Source organism: Ipomoea triloba, chromosome 4 (assembly GCF_003576645.1).
Source record: "Ipomoea triloba cultivar NCNSP0323 chromosome 4, ASM357664v1".
In the NCBI taxonomy this organism is placed as follows: domain Eukaryota; kingdom Viridiplantae; phylum Streptophyta; class Magnoliopsida; order Solanales; family Convolvulaceae; genus Ipomoea; species Ipomoea triloba.
In genome coordinates this window covers 19159404-19175051 of record NC_044919.1, presented here as the reverse complement: position 1 = coordinate 19175051, position 15648 = coordinate 19159404, and the positions used below count along the sequence as shown (strand labels likewise).

Here is a 15648-nt window from a genome sequence, read left to right as displayed (position 1 = left end):
GCAATTTAGCATAATAGCAATAGTAACTAGTAATATCTAACACTGTTTACTAATTAGTAAGTCGTATTTGGGATTTAGGTATCGAGAATTAGGGTTGTAGGTTATATATATAAATAGGTTAAGCCTGCGGACTTGTAGGTTAGGCTTTTAAATATAGGCCTAGGCCTATTTAACTAAATAGGCTAACTCTAGGCCTGGCTAAGTCAGGCTAGGCCCTAAGTAGGCCAGACCCTAGGCCTCTATGAAGAGGCCTGACCTATTCCTACCCCTAGGTATCATTTGTTAGTGTTTTTGTGAATATGAGATTCCTGGATAGAGAGAAGATGGGGTGGAAGAGATTTGTGTTGATGGTTGTGGCGGCGGCGTGGATAATAGTAGGCAACCTGAGCTGTGTGGAGTGTCTGCCTCACCGGATTTTGTTGGATACCGATGCCGACACCGATGATTTATTTGCGCTCTTGTATCTTTTGAAGCTTAACAAATCAGAATTTGATTTGAAGGTATATAAACCATACTCTCTTTTAATCAGAATTCTATTTTCTTGTGGGATAAAATAATTTCTGTTAACCACTCTTTTCTCTCGGCAAAAACTTGTGTGAGACCATCTCACCATGAGTCGGGTCGGATCGGGTCTGTAACACTTATATGCACAAATGTCATACTTATATGCTCAAATGTAATACTAATCAGGAATACAATTTTTGTTACTTATTAGGGTAAATGTAATACTTTTAAAGGAAAATACAATATTTTTATATTTCGATTTAAAAGTATTACATTTTCCCTCAAAAGTATTATATTTGCCCTTATAAGTGAGAGACACTTGTCAACATTACTTATTATGAAAAATATATTACTTTTTCTCTTATAAGTAACAAAAATTGTATTTTTGATTAGTGTTATATTTGAGCATATAAATATGAGATTTGCACATATAAGTATGACATTTGCATGGTGCTTTGACTCGACCCGACCCATCTCACGAATAAGGATCCGTGAGACGGTTTCACACAAGTGTGACCCTTTTCTCTCACCATATCTACTCGTGATAGCCGATAGGATCAACACATTCACAAATAATGGATAAATACAAATAATTTTCTTTTGGTTAAAGTGTCATCTAGCACCATAAACTATATTCAATTATTCATGCCTCACCATAAACTTTCATATCGTATATATGGAGCCACAAACCAAAAAAAAAAAAAAATTCGCCTATAAGTTTTAGCAGGTTTCCCTATCTTCCTGCTGACATGGCATCTGATGTGGCTTTTCTCTTAACCTTTTGTTGTCTATGTGAGTAGAGCCATCAAAACGGGCTAAGCCCGCCGGGCCGGCCCGCCCCGCCTCCTACCTAGGTAGGGGGTGGGTTTTTAAAATTAAAGCCCGCTAAAGAGCGGGCTTTTTTGGCCCGCCCCGCTTAGGCCCGCGGGCTTGGCGGGGCGGGCTTGGCGGGCCGCGGGCTACCCGCCTTTTTTTTTTTTATTTTAATTTATAATGTATATAATATATATTATATATTATATACATAACCAAATTATGTACTGTGCGAATGGTTTGTAGCAAACCATTCGCACAGTACATTATATATATTAATATTTAATATAAATAATGTACTGTGCGAATGGTTTGCTACAAACCATTCGCACGTACAGTACATTATATATATATATATATATATATATATATATATATATATATATATATATATATATAACATAGCAATGTATATTATAATTTTTAAATATGTATTGATTATTTTAATTATTTTTGTATGTAAAAATGATAAAGTTTAGACAGAAATAAACTAACGATTTAAAAAAAAATAAAAAAAATTGTCTGGCGGGGGCCCGCCTAGCCCGCGGGCCTTAGGCGGGGCGGACCGGGCCTAGAAGTTCCAGGCCCGCCAAAGGGCGGGCTTTTTTGGCCCGCCCGCCCCACGATTCTGTATTGACAGCTCTACATGTGAGCGTTTATATATTTAAAATTAAAAAACAATTATTATATTAAAATAATCATAATTTTCTTCTCTTTATTTTTATAATGTATACTTTTTAATTTTGCAATTCCAATGTTTTAATTTTTTTTTTCAGAATTTATATTTTTTGGCTAATTTTTTGTTTAGTATTTTTTCAATTTTTCAAATTTATAGAAATGCTATTTTTTTTTTTTTGTTTAGTATCTTTTCCACATAAATATATCCACTAATTATAAATGATGTAATGAGTAAATTATTGTTATATGCAAATTATTCTAACAGTAAGAATTTGGAAAATTGAAAAAATACTAAACAAAAAATTAGCCAAAAAAATATAAATTCTGAAAAAAAAAAATTTGAAACATTGGAATTGCAAAATTGAAAGGTATACATTATGAAAATAAAAAGAATAAAATTCTGGTTGTTTTAATATAATAATTTTGTTTTTTTTTTTAATTCTAAATATGTAAACGCTTACATTGACAACATAAGGTTAAGAAAAATGCCACATCAGACGCCATGTTAGCAGGAAGATAGGGAAACCTGCTAAAAGTTCTAGGCGCATTTTTTTTTTGGTTTGTGGCTCGATATATACGATATGAAAGTTCAGGGTGCGGCATGAATAATTTGATATAGTTCATGGTGCTAGATGACACTTTAGCCTTTTCTTTTCTAAGGTATATACGTATATAATATATGACGTGGCATTTATTGCATTACAAATAATTTTTATATGGTAATGGGAAAATCAACATTTTGATCCCTCAATTATTTCTTAACTGTTAATGTAGTTCTTAATTTTCAATTTCAACCAATTTGATTCTCAAAATTTCGTCAATTAAACCTTTCCAAGAACCAAATTATACATGTATATGCACGTATTCACATGTCGAACCCAATGAGGTAACTCAAATGGCAAATGAGCTCTCTTTGTGAGGAAGAATTCGGGAGCGATTAGGGATTTTGTTAATTTATTAATATATTCTGTATGTCTAAAAAAAAAGCATGTATAAATACAAATCACTAAATAATTAGTTCAAAATTTAATTAATTAATAAAAGTAAGGACTTTTTAAGATGTCAATCAACCACGATTGCTTTAATATTAAATATAGTCATGTATGGCATCATTCATTGCACCATGTACCGTAAAGATAAATGTTAATAACACTAATATTACAAGATTGTAATAATTATGATAAAAAATTTGTAAGAATAATTTAACATAGACAAATATTCAATAGTGTAGTTTCAAACTTTCGTTTTTAAAAATGGAAGTTGAATGTGATTATTATTTTTAATTATAAAAAGTCGAGTTATGATTGAGATAATGTATTGTAGCAGGGAATAAGCATTAGCTCAAATGGATGGAGTGATGCAGGACATTCTGTGAATCACATATATGATTTGCTTTATATGATGGGGCGCGATGATATTTCTGTTGGTGTGGGAGGAGAGGACGGAATACTTGACGATGGTACCATTTTACCAAATGTAGGTGGATATCTACCTATAATTGAGCAGGTAATTAATACATACTTGACTTTGATTCTTTTCTATTTTAATGATTGAGAATTTCATCATACATCACCCTATTACTTTTAAGTGCATTTTAAATGTTTTATACGAAAAGTGAAATATTTTAAAAGTCGATTATCATTAAAAGTGTAAAATAGAAAATATAAATCAAAGTTGTACACACTATATATAAAAATGCATGTGATATGGTTCTTATACAAATTGTATCGATAAGCACATTTTGAATATATGTACAAATTCATAATATTACGTATTTCAAGCGTGTGCTTCGTTCTCCAAGAAAAATAATACTCCGTAAGTGAGAACAAGTAAGTATATGGTTTATTAAATGACAAGTTCTAAAATTAAAGAAAAACCCTAATGATGCCTCCCTTTTCTCTCTAAAACCAAACGTCTTTCTTTGCTGCTCAACTTCGGCTTCCACCGCCGGCCTCCGGCCGGAGCTCTAATGGAGCTTTGAGCCGGCGGTTTTGGTCACCTTCTATGTTTGCTCTCGCTCTTCTTCCGCCCCGACCACCGTTGCAGCTTCGTCCGCCTCCGACTACCGCCACAGATCTTCTTCTTCAGTTTTCTTAAAATAATAGTAGGTAGGTATTGGGGTTTGTGTTGGTAGTCTTGAACTCCCAACCCTACTTTGGCTTTACCACTTTTTATTTTCTCTATTAGTGTGTTTTCCTCTCGTTAGTTTCACGGCGAGCATTTTTCCTCTCGTTACTTTCACGAGCTTTTCATTTTCATTAGCATAAATCGTTTAGTTTGGTTTCGACAAGTGTTAATCTTATCCTGGGCGAGCAAAAAAGAATGATGACGAAGACCCAGATCTTTGATGAAGCTTTAAGTTCCCTGAAGGAACATAGCTTCATAGTTATGAAACAGTCTGCGATTCAAGTTTTCTATAGCATAGTTAGAAAAGTTATTTCTATGTCTGACTGTAAGGAATGGTTTACCATTTCATTGATAATTGTTGTAAACGTTTTATGTTATGAATTAATGGAATAGCTACGTTTACCTTAAAAAAAAAAGAGTAAGTATATGGTTTAAAAAAAAGTAGTATATGGAAAATGGAAATATACTTCTTTATTTGGAAAATGGAAATATACTTCTTTATTTTTAGAACAAGTAAGTTTGGGAGAAGAAAAGTAAGTATATGGAAAATGGAAATATATTTCTTTAATTTTAGAAAAATTTGAGTGGGTGAACCCAAAGACTTTGCTGCAGGCTTAATTGAAGACTCCAACTCATGCCATACCAACCTCTTGTTCTCTAAGAATTCTCATGAAAGACGTGAGGGTGTCCCAAACCAATTCTTATACCATGTGTTTCTTTGTTTGTCTTAGTCTTAAGTTTGTTATACAAGAGTCAGTTTTCTTACAAGTCATATAAATTGCTTTTAAAATTGAAGAATCTTGAAAATAAGAGGCTAGGAGGTGAAAAACAATGTTGTAGTAGTGGTTTTGATATAAGAACGAAGAATAAAATGTGAATTTCCTATTTTACCCCTTAAATTTTAAATATTTTTAAAATTTTTCCATCAAATTTAACAACCAGGGACTAAATTTGACACTTCGCAAATAACTGAAGGACTAAACTCGGATACAGTTCCATTTTCCCATAAATTAATTCAATAATTAATTAAGACAAGCTACTGACCTGCCTTAATTAAAGCTGCTGACAAGCATTCTTTGCCCATTTGCGTGACTCGAAGAATAAATATGATTGTTTTTTCAGAACATCTATTTTTATAGTTGACAATTCACTTTTAGTCATTTTTTCAGAACATCTATTTTTGTCTTAGTATTATTATGGGATGACCATTTTTTGTCCTTTGTCAACAAAATCGTAGAAATATCGTTAAATACAATAACATTTTGATCATTTTTATATAAAGTGTGTTAACTCATTATATTTTTATTTTTATTTTTTTAAATCATAATTGAAGACCTAAATGCCCTTATATTTTACGAAATTTAAACAGTTTTGTTGATGGGGGACCAAAATTGGTCATTCCACAATAATACTAGGACCAAAGAAGGATGGTTTGGAAAAAATGACTAAAAATGGAATGTCAACTATAAATCTAAGACTAATAGAATTAACTCTTTTAAATTGATGTCTCTTAGTCTTCTTGACTTGAGTTGGTAAGTCATGGGCAACATTGTCGGATTGTGCACAGTGAGGTGAAGAGGAAAACAGAACTGAATATTATTGAATGCAAAGATATTTGTTACAGACTAAAATGAAGAAGAAGAATGAATAATACGCTATGCCTTGTGTGAACTTATATACAAGGATGAAGGGAACTAATATCCACAATGAATTGAATTTACTTTGGTGCCCTTTTCATCTTTTCTTCTTTATGCATGTATCCTCCAACACCCCCTCGTAAGCTGGAACATGCAAGACTTTGTATGTCCAGCTTAGAATGAAAGAGAGAGAAAGGGTGTAAGGGAGGACTCTGGCCTTGAGAAGACTGAATGAGAGTGCCATGTTAGCATGCCTCCGAACACCTCTGGTTCCACACTGATCATGTGATCATCTGCATATTCATTTACACACTTTGCCAGAGCACCCTGATCATGTTTGCTCTTTGAATAACAACTTTCACTTTTGTCAGCAATTGTCTCAGCATGTACAAATTTAGCATATTTGTCCCCTACATAATCCCGAATTTGCTGTGTCTCTAAATCAAGAGAATAATGATGCTGTGTATCACTCCAATGTCTAATGGCATGTTTTTCTTCACACCTTCCACATTCAACAAAGCTACAAATCAAGCATATCCAAAGATTCTTTGGTGTTTCACATACAGAACAGGTTGGTCTTTCATCCTGCTGCTGACAAAGTCGACAGACCTGGCATGAAGAGTAAGTCCATTTTGAAGAAAATCTATTGTACCTATTCACGACAATAGGATTCATCAACTTAATCAAACCAATTCCAACAGCCATCTTATTAGCTTTCTTCATAAGCTCAAGTGCAGACAGCCTTATCAACCTGTAGATAAACACCCTATTCTTTGCATACAGATCACTCACAGTTATGATTAGCTTGCACATATAAGTAAATCTCCTTTCACTCACATACCAGCCGTGCACGTTACAATAAGAATCAAAGCAGCTAACTGTCTCATGAGTCAACACCTCTTCAACACCATCACCATGATGTATGTTAATGTTTACATAGAGAACCTGCTCATGCACTTTGAGAAGCTCTAATATGGCAAGCACTATATCATTCACATAGCAAAAAACAGAAGCTTCGCATTTCTTCATTTCAAATACAATTTCTGAATTCCCAGCAGCCTCAGAGTTTCCTGCTGCTGCTATAAATCCAAAGTCAACGGAAGTAATCTGCCTAAGAATCTTCCTAAGGGATTCAGCTTCCACAGCTTTAAAGCACTCATAGCTAGGGGCCTTTACTACAGCAAGTTTTAGTGACCTAGAGTTGCAAAAGATTCCTGCTCTATGTCTTCTACAATTACTATAATGGGGCATCCTCCTCTAATTGCTTCTTTCAAGACATTAACTAGATCCCTTGCATTTGCTATTTTCTTGTCAACCAGAATTAGCTTGCAATTTTCATATTCAACAACCACCTTCTCATTGTCAGTAACAAAGTGAGGGGAGATGTGGCTACGATCAAACTGCATGCCTTCCACAACATAAAGATTATTACTCAGTATGAGCTCCTCTGGCTGATGAGATTCTATGAGATCACTCCAATAAGAATCATAGAACTCTTCAGTGACTTCAGAAACCTTTTCCATTACAATAAATTGACAAAAACCTCTCCAGTCATTGTCAATTTCAATCCATATTTTCTCACTCACATGCTTCGTTACATCAATCTCAACTCTTACTTTGGCCAAATTCGGCTCTGTTCTATGAATAGTTGCAGAACGTAGGGAAATCTCCCTCCCAATCGGTTCACAAATTGCAACAATCGTATCAAATTGAAACAATTGAATAGACAGAAAAAGCAACTGAATCCATACCAAGGCTAATGGCAAATCCTCCTTTGCGTACCACTCCGGCGTCCACCTAGAGAACCAAACACGGACTCCATCAACCTCCGCTTGGCCTCGCATCCAAGTCCTCTTGCACTCATCCTCAATCACGACGTCGATAAACAACAGATAACATCGGAGATCTATGGATCTGCTCCACATACTCCAACTCTTCTTCACGGATCTGTTACATATACTGTTGTGAGGCCACTGAAGAAGGATTAACGAGCTCTGTGCTCGTGCTTTCCACGGATCTACTCCGTGAACGACAATGGCCACTGATGTAGAACTAATGAGCACTGTGCTCATGCTTTCTCCAACACTTTCCATGGATTTGCTCCATGGACTACGGTTGAAGGTTGTAAGCATAGGATTAACGAGCTCTGTGCTCACAATCTTCACGGATCTGCTCCGTGAACTACTACTCGCAATGGAGGGGGAGAATTTGAGCAACATTGTTGTTGACTTGGTGAAGGCTACGGAGCAAAGCATCATCCACTGATTCTTCTCAGGAATGCTCAAACTACAGCCCTTGAAGTACTGTTGGCCAGCCAAGGATCCTATGTGGATAGATCGCCGTAGACAAATGCGCAGCTCAGCGTGAATCGCCAGTGCCGGAAGCTGCGGTGACATAGCTCCCTCACCAGCGAGCTCTGATACCATGTCGGATTGTGCACAGTGAGGTGAAGAGGAAAACAGAACTGAATATTATTGAATGCAAAGATATTTGTTACAGACTAAAATGAAGAAGAAGAATGAATAATACGATATGCTGTGTGTATCTGTGAACTTATATACAAGGATGAAGGGAACTAATATCCACAATGAATTGAATTTAATTTGGTGCCCTTTTCATCTTTTCTTCTTTATGCATGTATCCTCCAAAAACATAGGTAATTTATTATTTTGTGGTCATTTGTTAGTTAGAATTACAAGACCGGTTTCACCGGTAATATAATGCGCCTTTGGATAACGACAGTAGATTTTACCGTAAATCAAAAACACTTTTAAATTGATTGAATTTACTTTTATTTTCCAAATACAATGGCATTCTCACATTTGTTTCTCAATTTTCAATATGACTACATTGCTAGTTTGGTACTTCAACTATTGCCCTATTGTGACTTTAGCAAATTTAGTGGCCGATAGTAATTTGGATGGAGCATTCTTATTGTTGAGAATAAGTTATTATCATTTCATGAGAAATAACTGATTTTTCACGGGTTTAGTATTAGGTTATTTATGATTTTTTTTAGAATAGTTTTCTTATATAAATGCATTACATGTTTTTATCATGTATTAGAAATGTATGTAATAATATTATTGTTGTTGTTGTTGCGTATGGAGGCAAATTATACCGTGCACGTACGTAAACGACGTCGTTTTGAGCATTGTAAATTAACCGCCCGTTTTTTTGGAAATCACGTTTCCCGTTTCGGCCGATCTCTGTATTTATATATGTTAATATTCTGTATATTCCAAGCAATCATTCTGTATATTCTAGGCAACCGTTCTGTGTATTCGATGCAACCGTTTTGTGTATTCATGTTAGTAACACATGTTGTGATGTGTTTGTGTATTCGAATGTTTAGGAGGACGAGTTCTGTGTATTTTGTGTCAATATTCTGTGTATTCATGTTATTAACATAGGTTGTGATGTGTTTGTTGTGCATTCGAATGTTAGGAGAATGAGTTCTGTGTATTTTTTGTCAATATTCTGTGTATTCTGAGCAAACATTCTATGTATTCTAGGCAAACGTTCTGTGTATTCTAGATAATGATTATGATTCACTGGAGTCATTCGCGTCCGTGTCTACTAACATCTGTGTATTTTGTGTCAATATTATGTGTATTCTAGACAAACGTTCCGTGTATTCTAAATAATAATTATGTGTATTGTAGATAATGAATTCCCTGTAGTCATTCGCGTCCGCGTCCACTAACATTGAAACGACATCGTTTACGTACGTGGTGCACATTGCTATGTGCACCGTGGTGCAGGGTATAACGATTGGTGTATGGAATAAGTAGATGTTTTTAGAAATTAAATGCTTATTTCTTAAATTAATACTCCGTAGTTTTTAAAAAGTATTTCAGTCTATTAAGTAAGACCATCTCATAGAACATGTACTAACTAATAGAATAAAATCTCTATTGCAAAACCATGAAGAACTACCTTCCGGCCACCACATTGCAAAACCCACCTTTTTTTTTTCTTTTCCAACTGGGGAAGAAGATACATTTAGAAATTGAAGTATCAAAATAAGGGGTTTTTGGTAAATAACTGTTAGTTGATTGAGTTAGTAGGTTTGACTAGTTGATAGTATTAGCTGATCATAGACAAATGTTTGGTAAATTAGCTGATTGGTAGCTAATTACATGCAAAATGACTTTCTCAAAAAGCTGATAAAAGATGTTGCTTTGACTCCTTTGAGCAGCTTTTTGAATTTTAACATTTTGAAATAATAAGTTGTTACAAAAAGTTAATTAATTAAATAATCATATTGATTGTTTGACCAACCAAGTCAAACAACTAATAATGGTCAAATAAGGCTAAACAAATAGAGCAAAATATTCTTTTCTCATGGATGGATTTTTTTTTTTTTATAAATTTTATCCTGTTTTAAAATTTCCTGATCTGATTAAAACATGTATCTAGAATAGTTTGCTTATATAAATGCATTACATGTTTTTATCATGTATTAGAAATTATGTAATAATATTGTTGTTGTTGTTGTGTATGGAATAAGTAGATATTTTTAGAAATTAAATGCTTATTTCTTAAATTAATACTCCATAGTTTGTAAAAAGTATTTCAGTCTATTAATTAAGACCATCTCTACTAACTAATATAATAAAATCTCTATTGCAAAACCATGAAGAACTACCTTCCACCACATTGCAAAACCCACCTTTTTTTCTTTTCCAATTGGGGAAGAAGATACATTTAGAAATTGATGTATCAAAACAAGAGGGTGTTTATTAAATAGCTGTTAGTTGATTGAGTTAGTAGGTTTAACTAATTAATAGCATTAGCTGAGTGTAGAAAAGTGTTTGGTAAATTGGCTAATAGTTGATTACATGCAAAATGACTTTCTCAAAAAGTTGATAAAAAAAGTTGCTTTGAGCATATTTTTGAATTTTAACATTTTGGAGCAATAAGTTATTACAAAAAGTTAATTAATCAAATATTCATATTGATTGTTTAACCAAGTAAAACAACTAATAATGGTGAAATAAGCTATAATAAACCAGCAAAAAAGTCATTTCTCATGGATGTATCATGTATGGTTTTTTTTTTACACCGTTTTAAAATTTCCTGATCTGATTAAAACATGTACCTAGCTAATATATACCAGAATTGATTGATCAGGGAGTTGGTACAGTTGGATATTGTAGATACAGACAAAGTATTCCTGTTGGGCGTGGGGGACGTTTAGACGTGGACACAAATTTTGGCTTAAGAAAGAGGTTCCTCCCTCAGGTATATATAATTTCATTGGCACATACTTGGGTATTTTGGTCTATAGAGTGATGTGCATGTAAATTGGAATTTAATTAAAAATAGGGAAAGAGAAGATATTGGCCACTTGAGCAGCCCACAGCTCAGCAAGTATTGATGGACACAATTTCTGCTGGGCCGACCACTGTTTTTATCATCGGAGTCTCTACAAACTTGGCTATGTTTCTCATGAGCAATCCTCATTTGAAACAAAATGTAGAGCACATATATGTGATGGGTGGCAGTGTGCGAGCAGCTGGGCAAGGAGGTGACATTATTGGAAATATCTTCACTGATTTAGCTAGTAATCCTTATGCAGAGTACAACATTTTTATGGATCCGTTTGCTGCATACCAGGTGATACATACATACATGCATCTATCTCGCTTAATTTGTTTGACTTAGGATGTGTTTGAAACTAGGAAAACGGTTTCATTTTCAGTGTTTGGTTACGTTGCATACCAGAAAAACGTCTTCGTGTGTTTTGTTGGAATATATATAACAACATTTCCAATAATAATATAAATGGTGGTGATAGTGGTTTGGTGGTACGTATAATGTGGATTTTTTTGATATTCGAGAAATAATATAATTTTCCCCGTAATTAAACACTAGATATATAGATTGTGATCATTATTGTGTGTGTTACGTTGTAGGTTATTCATTCTGGAATTCCAGTTACTCTTGTTCCATTGGATGCCACAAACACCATTCCCATTACTGCAGAATTCTTTGATAACTTTGAGCGCAATCAACACACATATGAGTCACAGTACATTTTCAAGTCCTTGAAAATGGCCCGCGATACTGCCTTTGCCAATGATGATCAATTCTACGCGGTAAGATGCATGCTCCTATCCAAATTAAATATGTAAGTTAATTAAGATTGTTGAGATTAATATGAACAAGCAATTGTGCATGGTTCGGCAATATAATGTGCCTATGATGGTCAATGTATTAATATTTCCTTATATGAGACAAATTCATATTCCTTATCATAGCTTTGTATGTAGTTACTGATGATGTTAGCATGCAATGCAGAACTACTTCATGTGGGACGTATTTATGTGTGGTGTAGCTACTTCAATTATGAGTAAGCAGGCACAAAATGGTGAAGGCCAAAATGAGTTTGCAGAAATGAAGTACATGAACATTACTGTAATCACCTCGAACAAGCCCTATGGTGTGTCTGATGGCTCTAATCCATTGTTTGATGGTCGCAAGACTCCAAAGTTGAGGCTAAGCAGAAATGGTTGTCATAGTGGACATGTTCAGACTGGTCTACGTGATCCATTTTGCCTTGTCAAAAATGGCACTGGAAAATGCACAGTACGTGTATATATATATATATATATATATAGAAATAATTTCAGGTGCGCGTGCTCTCCCGTGCGGACACACACCACTCAATGTTACGAAATACACCACTCAATGTTAAGAAACACACCATAGTGCATATTTGTGTGGTGTGTTTCTTAACATTGAGTGGTGTATTTCGTAACATTGAGTGGTGTGAACCGCACGGTCGGGAGAGCACGGCCGCACCTGATCATGACTCTCTCTATATATATATATATATATATATATATATATGCTCAAATGCTCAATCAACTCATCATCTCATTATTATTATAATATTGTAAATCTTGCGCCAATAATTTTTTAACACATACATTATTGTTTATATTAATCAGGATGGGTATACGGTGATGACAGAGGGTGAAGAAGGTGTGCCTGTTCTCGTTGCAGTAAAAGCAAAACCCAACCCTGATGTTAACAGCCCATTAAACAGAGCCTTCTATATCAACTTTTTGGATGTAAATCTTCTGTCTACTTTTGTATTACTATGATTATATTTTTATATATAGAACCATAACTTTTTTATAGACGAGGGACTATCTTTCTGTTGAGATAGAGTGGGTTAAGAAATAACAATACTGTGATATCCACTGCATGTGCAGGTAATAAACCGCAATGAACAAAGTAGCAGGTTCAGTTTTGCAACAGAATATCATCCTTATAGCTATGAACAAGTAGTTTACAAACCAGATGTTTGGGGAAAAGATGTTGTGTTTGACATGGACATGAGTGCTGGAGACTTCCTAGCTCTCTTTTATCTTCTTAAACTTCCTGTGGAAGATATGAATCTCAAGGTCAAATCCTCCGATCCCTTTCATACTTTGATTTGCCTAGCAGCTTAACTATATATTCTTTTGTACATACATACCCTGCAGGCAATTCTGGTGAGCCCAACTGGTTGGGCAAATGCAGCAACAATTGATGTAATCTATGATGTGTTACACATGATGGGTCGTGATGACATTCCCGTAGGCCTGGGAGATGTATTTCCAATGAACATTGCAGATCCAATCATCCCTAAAGTTGGAGACTGCAAGTATCAAAAGGTTATCCCACATGGTAGTGGTGGATTTATTGACTCAGATACTCTATACGGTTTAGCTCGTGATTTGCCTCGTAGCCCTCGGGGGTAAACTTAAAAAGCCATCCTTAATTAGTTTCTTCCTCATAGACTGTTTTCTTCGATCATATCATTCTTTCCTCTATCTATCTTATTTGCAGATATACAGCAGAGAATTGTGTGAAATATGGAGCTCCAAGAGATACTGATCACCCTGAACTACGACAACCTCTTGCATTACAAGTGTGGGAGTCAGTGGTGAAATCTCTTCATCCCAAATCCAAGATTACCATTTTGACAAATGGTCCACTGACCAACATAGCAAAGATTGTTGGTGCTGGTGAGAATATGTCATCTGTTATCCAGGCAAGTACATATATATATATATATATATTTCTGTCAGCTGCCAATATAATGCATTTCTTTTCTGGTTCTACTAAAAATCTAGCTTTCATTTCATTTCTTGGAAATTCATATCATCGAGATGAGATTTGATTGGGTGCAGGAAGTAGTAGTTATTGGGGGTGGGGGGCACATCAACTTTCTACCTCCAGAGGCAGAACTCAATTTGTTTTTGGATCCTTTGGCTGCAAAAACACTTTTCTCTTCAAAACTCAATATCACTCTCATTCCCCTTGCCACACAGCGCAAACTTACTTCATTCCCTCAAATCATACACACACTCATTCAACACAAAACTCCTGAAGCAGCCTTTGCTAAACGTCTGCTGTCAACACTACATCACTTGCAAATGAAGCATCCCAGATATCAACACACGGTAAATTAAAATTAAACTTGGACGATTATATTCCTAGCTAGCTAGTAACATATATAATTAATTGATTGAATTCACACATTGCATGTTTATCGATCCATCATTTCAATCTAATCTTGGTTTCAGGGAATATTTGTTGGGGAAATCCTAGGATCAGTACTTGTAGCAGGCGATGTTTCTGCCTTGAAACCAAAATTTGCCATCAAGAAAATCAAAGTATCTGCAACAGGGCAAGTGGTTATTGATGAAAAGCAAGGCAAAGCGGTGAAGGTGTTGGAAAATGTGGATGCATTGGCTTACTATCATCTCTTCGCGAATACGCTAGGTCACAAGAAACAGTCTACTGTGGTTGGAAGCTTTTTAGGGCAAATTTTATTGTTCTTTTGGTTGTTGTTATTACTAGTACTACTTCACATAAATAAACGCAGGTCATTAATTATTTAATGATCTCACTCGCAACATACAGAATATGTGAAAATAAGGAGTATTATCTATGATTATCTCAAATCTATTATTAGCTAGATTTCATTATTATAGTTGAGTATTAGGAATTTAGTATTCTCATTATTCCCATGAACATTATTGTTTCGCTCAACATTAATAGTTTTCACATCTCTTTTTCTAATACTCTTTCTCTCTCTCTTTGTTTTCGATGGATTGTGTCTTTTGAATCAACTAGTAGTTGCACCCGTGCGATGCACGGACATATAATGTAGGCTAAAGATTAAAAGTAGTGTAAAAAAAAACAATATAGTATAGGAAATAATTAATGAAAAAATAATTACAATTTCAATTGTATTACACATTATTGGAAACTTCTTTGTAAACGACATTTTTAGTCGTACTTACAGATGGTAAATTATCCTCACATATAAAAATTTTTCATCCACTAGGATTACTTACCGTTGAGGCTGCTAGATACATAAATTAAAATGAAGTATTGTTGTAAAATAAGAATACGAAAAAAGATAATATTATTAATTAAAAACCTATTTGTAAACTACATTAGTAGTAGAAGTACAAATATTTTTTGTTTCATCCCAAAATACAATTTTGAGGCCGTTTAGTCTTGATGCAACCACATATAATTTACCATGGACAAAAATTGGTTTCTTTAAAATCAATTCAACATTCGACAATGTTTGTCTAACTTTTGTTGAGAGTCATTGCATATGTACTTTTATTATATTAAAAATGTACTTTTTTTTATTACTTTTGCCAATGATATTGTGGTCTAGTGGCATCCGGTTGCATCCTCCATGTGTAAGGGGGTGGGTTTGAACCTTTGTGGAGGTGTTCCTTTAGTTTATGACCAGATAACAACCTTTCTAATTTGCTTCTAAGTAGAGTTGTCAATACGGGCTTAACCCGCCGGGCTAGCCCGCCCCGCCCCGCCAAAAGGGCGGGGCGGGCTCACATTTTAGGAGCCC

At 34.7% G+C, this 15648-nt stretch overlaps 1 protein-coding gene across 1 annotated transcript; it reads left to right on the top strand.

Moving 5' to 3' along the window:
* Positions 1-299: 299 nt before the first annotated feature.
* Positions 300-14662, top strand: LOC116015938. Its single transcript, XM_031256106.1, has 12 exons — positions 300-500; positions 3322-3501; positions 10896-11006; positions 11091-11381; positions 11681-11863; positions 12066-12353; positions 12719-12841; positions 12986-13177; positions 13259-13512; positions 13605-13809; positions 13949-14221; positions 14345-14662. The coding sequence occupies exons 1-12, from the start codon at positions 300-302 to the stop codon at positions 14660-14662; spliced, it is 2619 nt and encodes an 872-aa protein (XP_031111966.1).
* Positions 14663-15648: the final 986 nt, after the last annotated feature.

Coding starts and splice junctions, on each gene's coding strand:
- LOC116015938 (XM_031256106.1), top strand. CDS start 300: ATGAGATTCCTGGATAGAGAGAAGATGGGGTGGAAGAGATTTGTGTTG. Junction 501..3,321: donor AATCAGAATTTGATTTGAAG/GTATATAAACCA, acceptor GTATTGTAGCAG/GGAATAAGCATTAGCTCAAA. Junction 13,513..13,604: donor TTGCCTCGTAGCCCTCGGGG/GTAAACTTAAAA, acceptor TCTTATTTGCAG/ATATACAGCAGAGAATTGTG.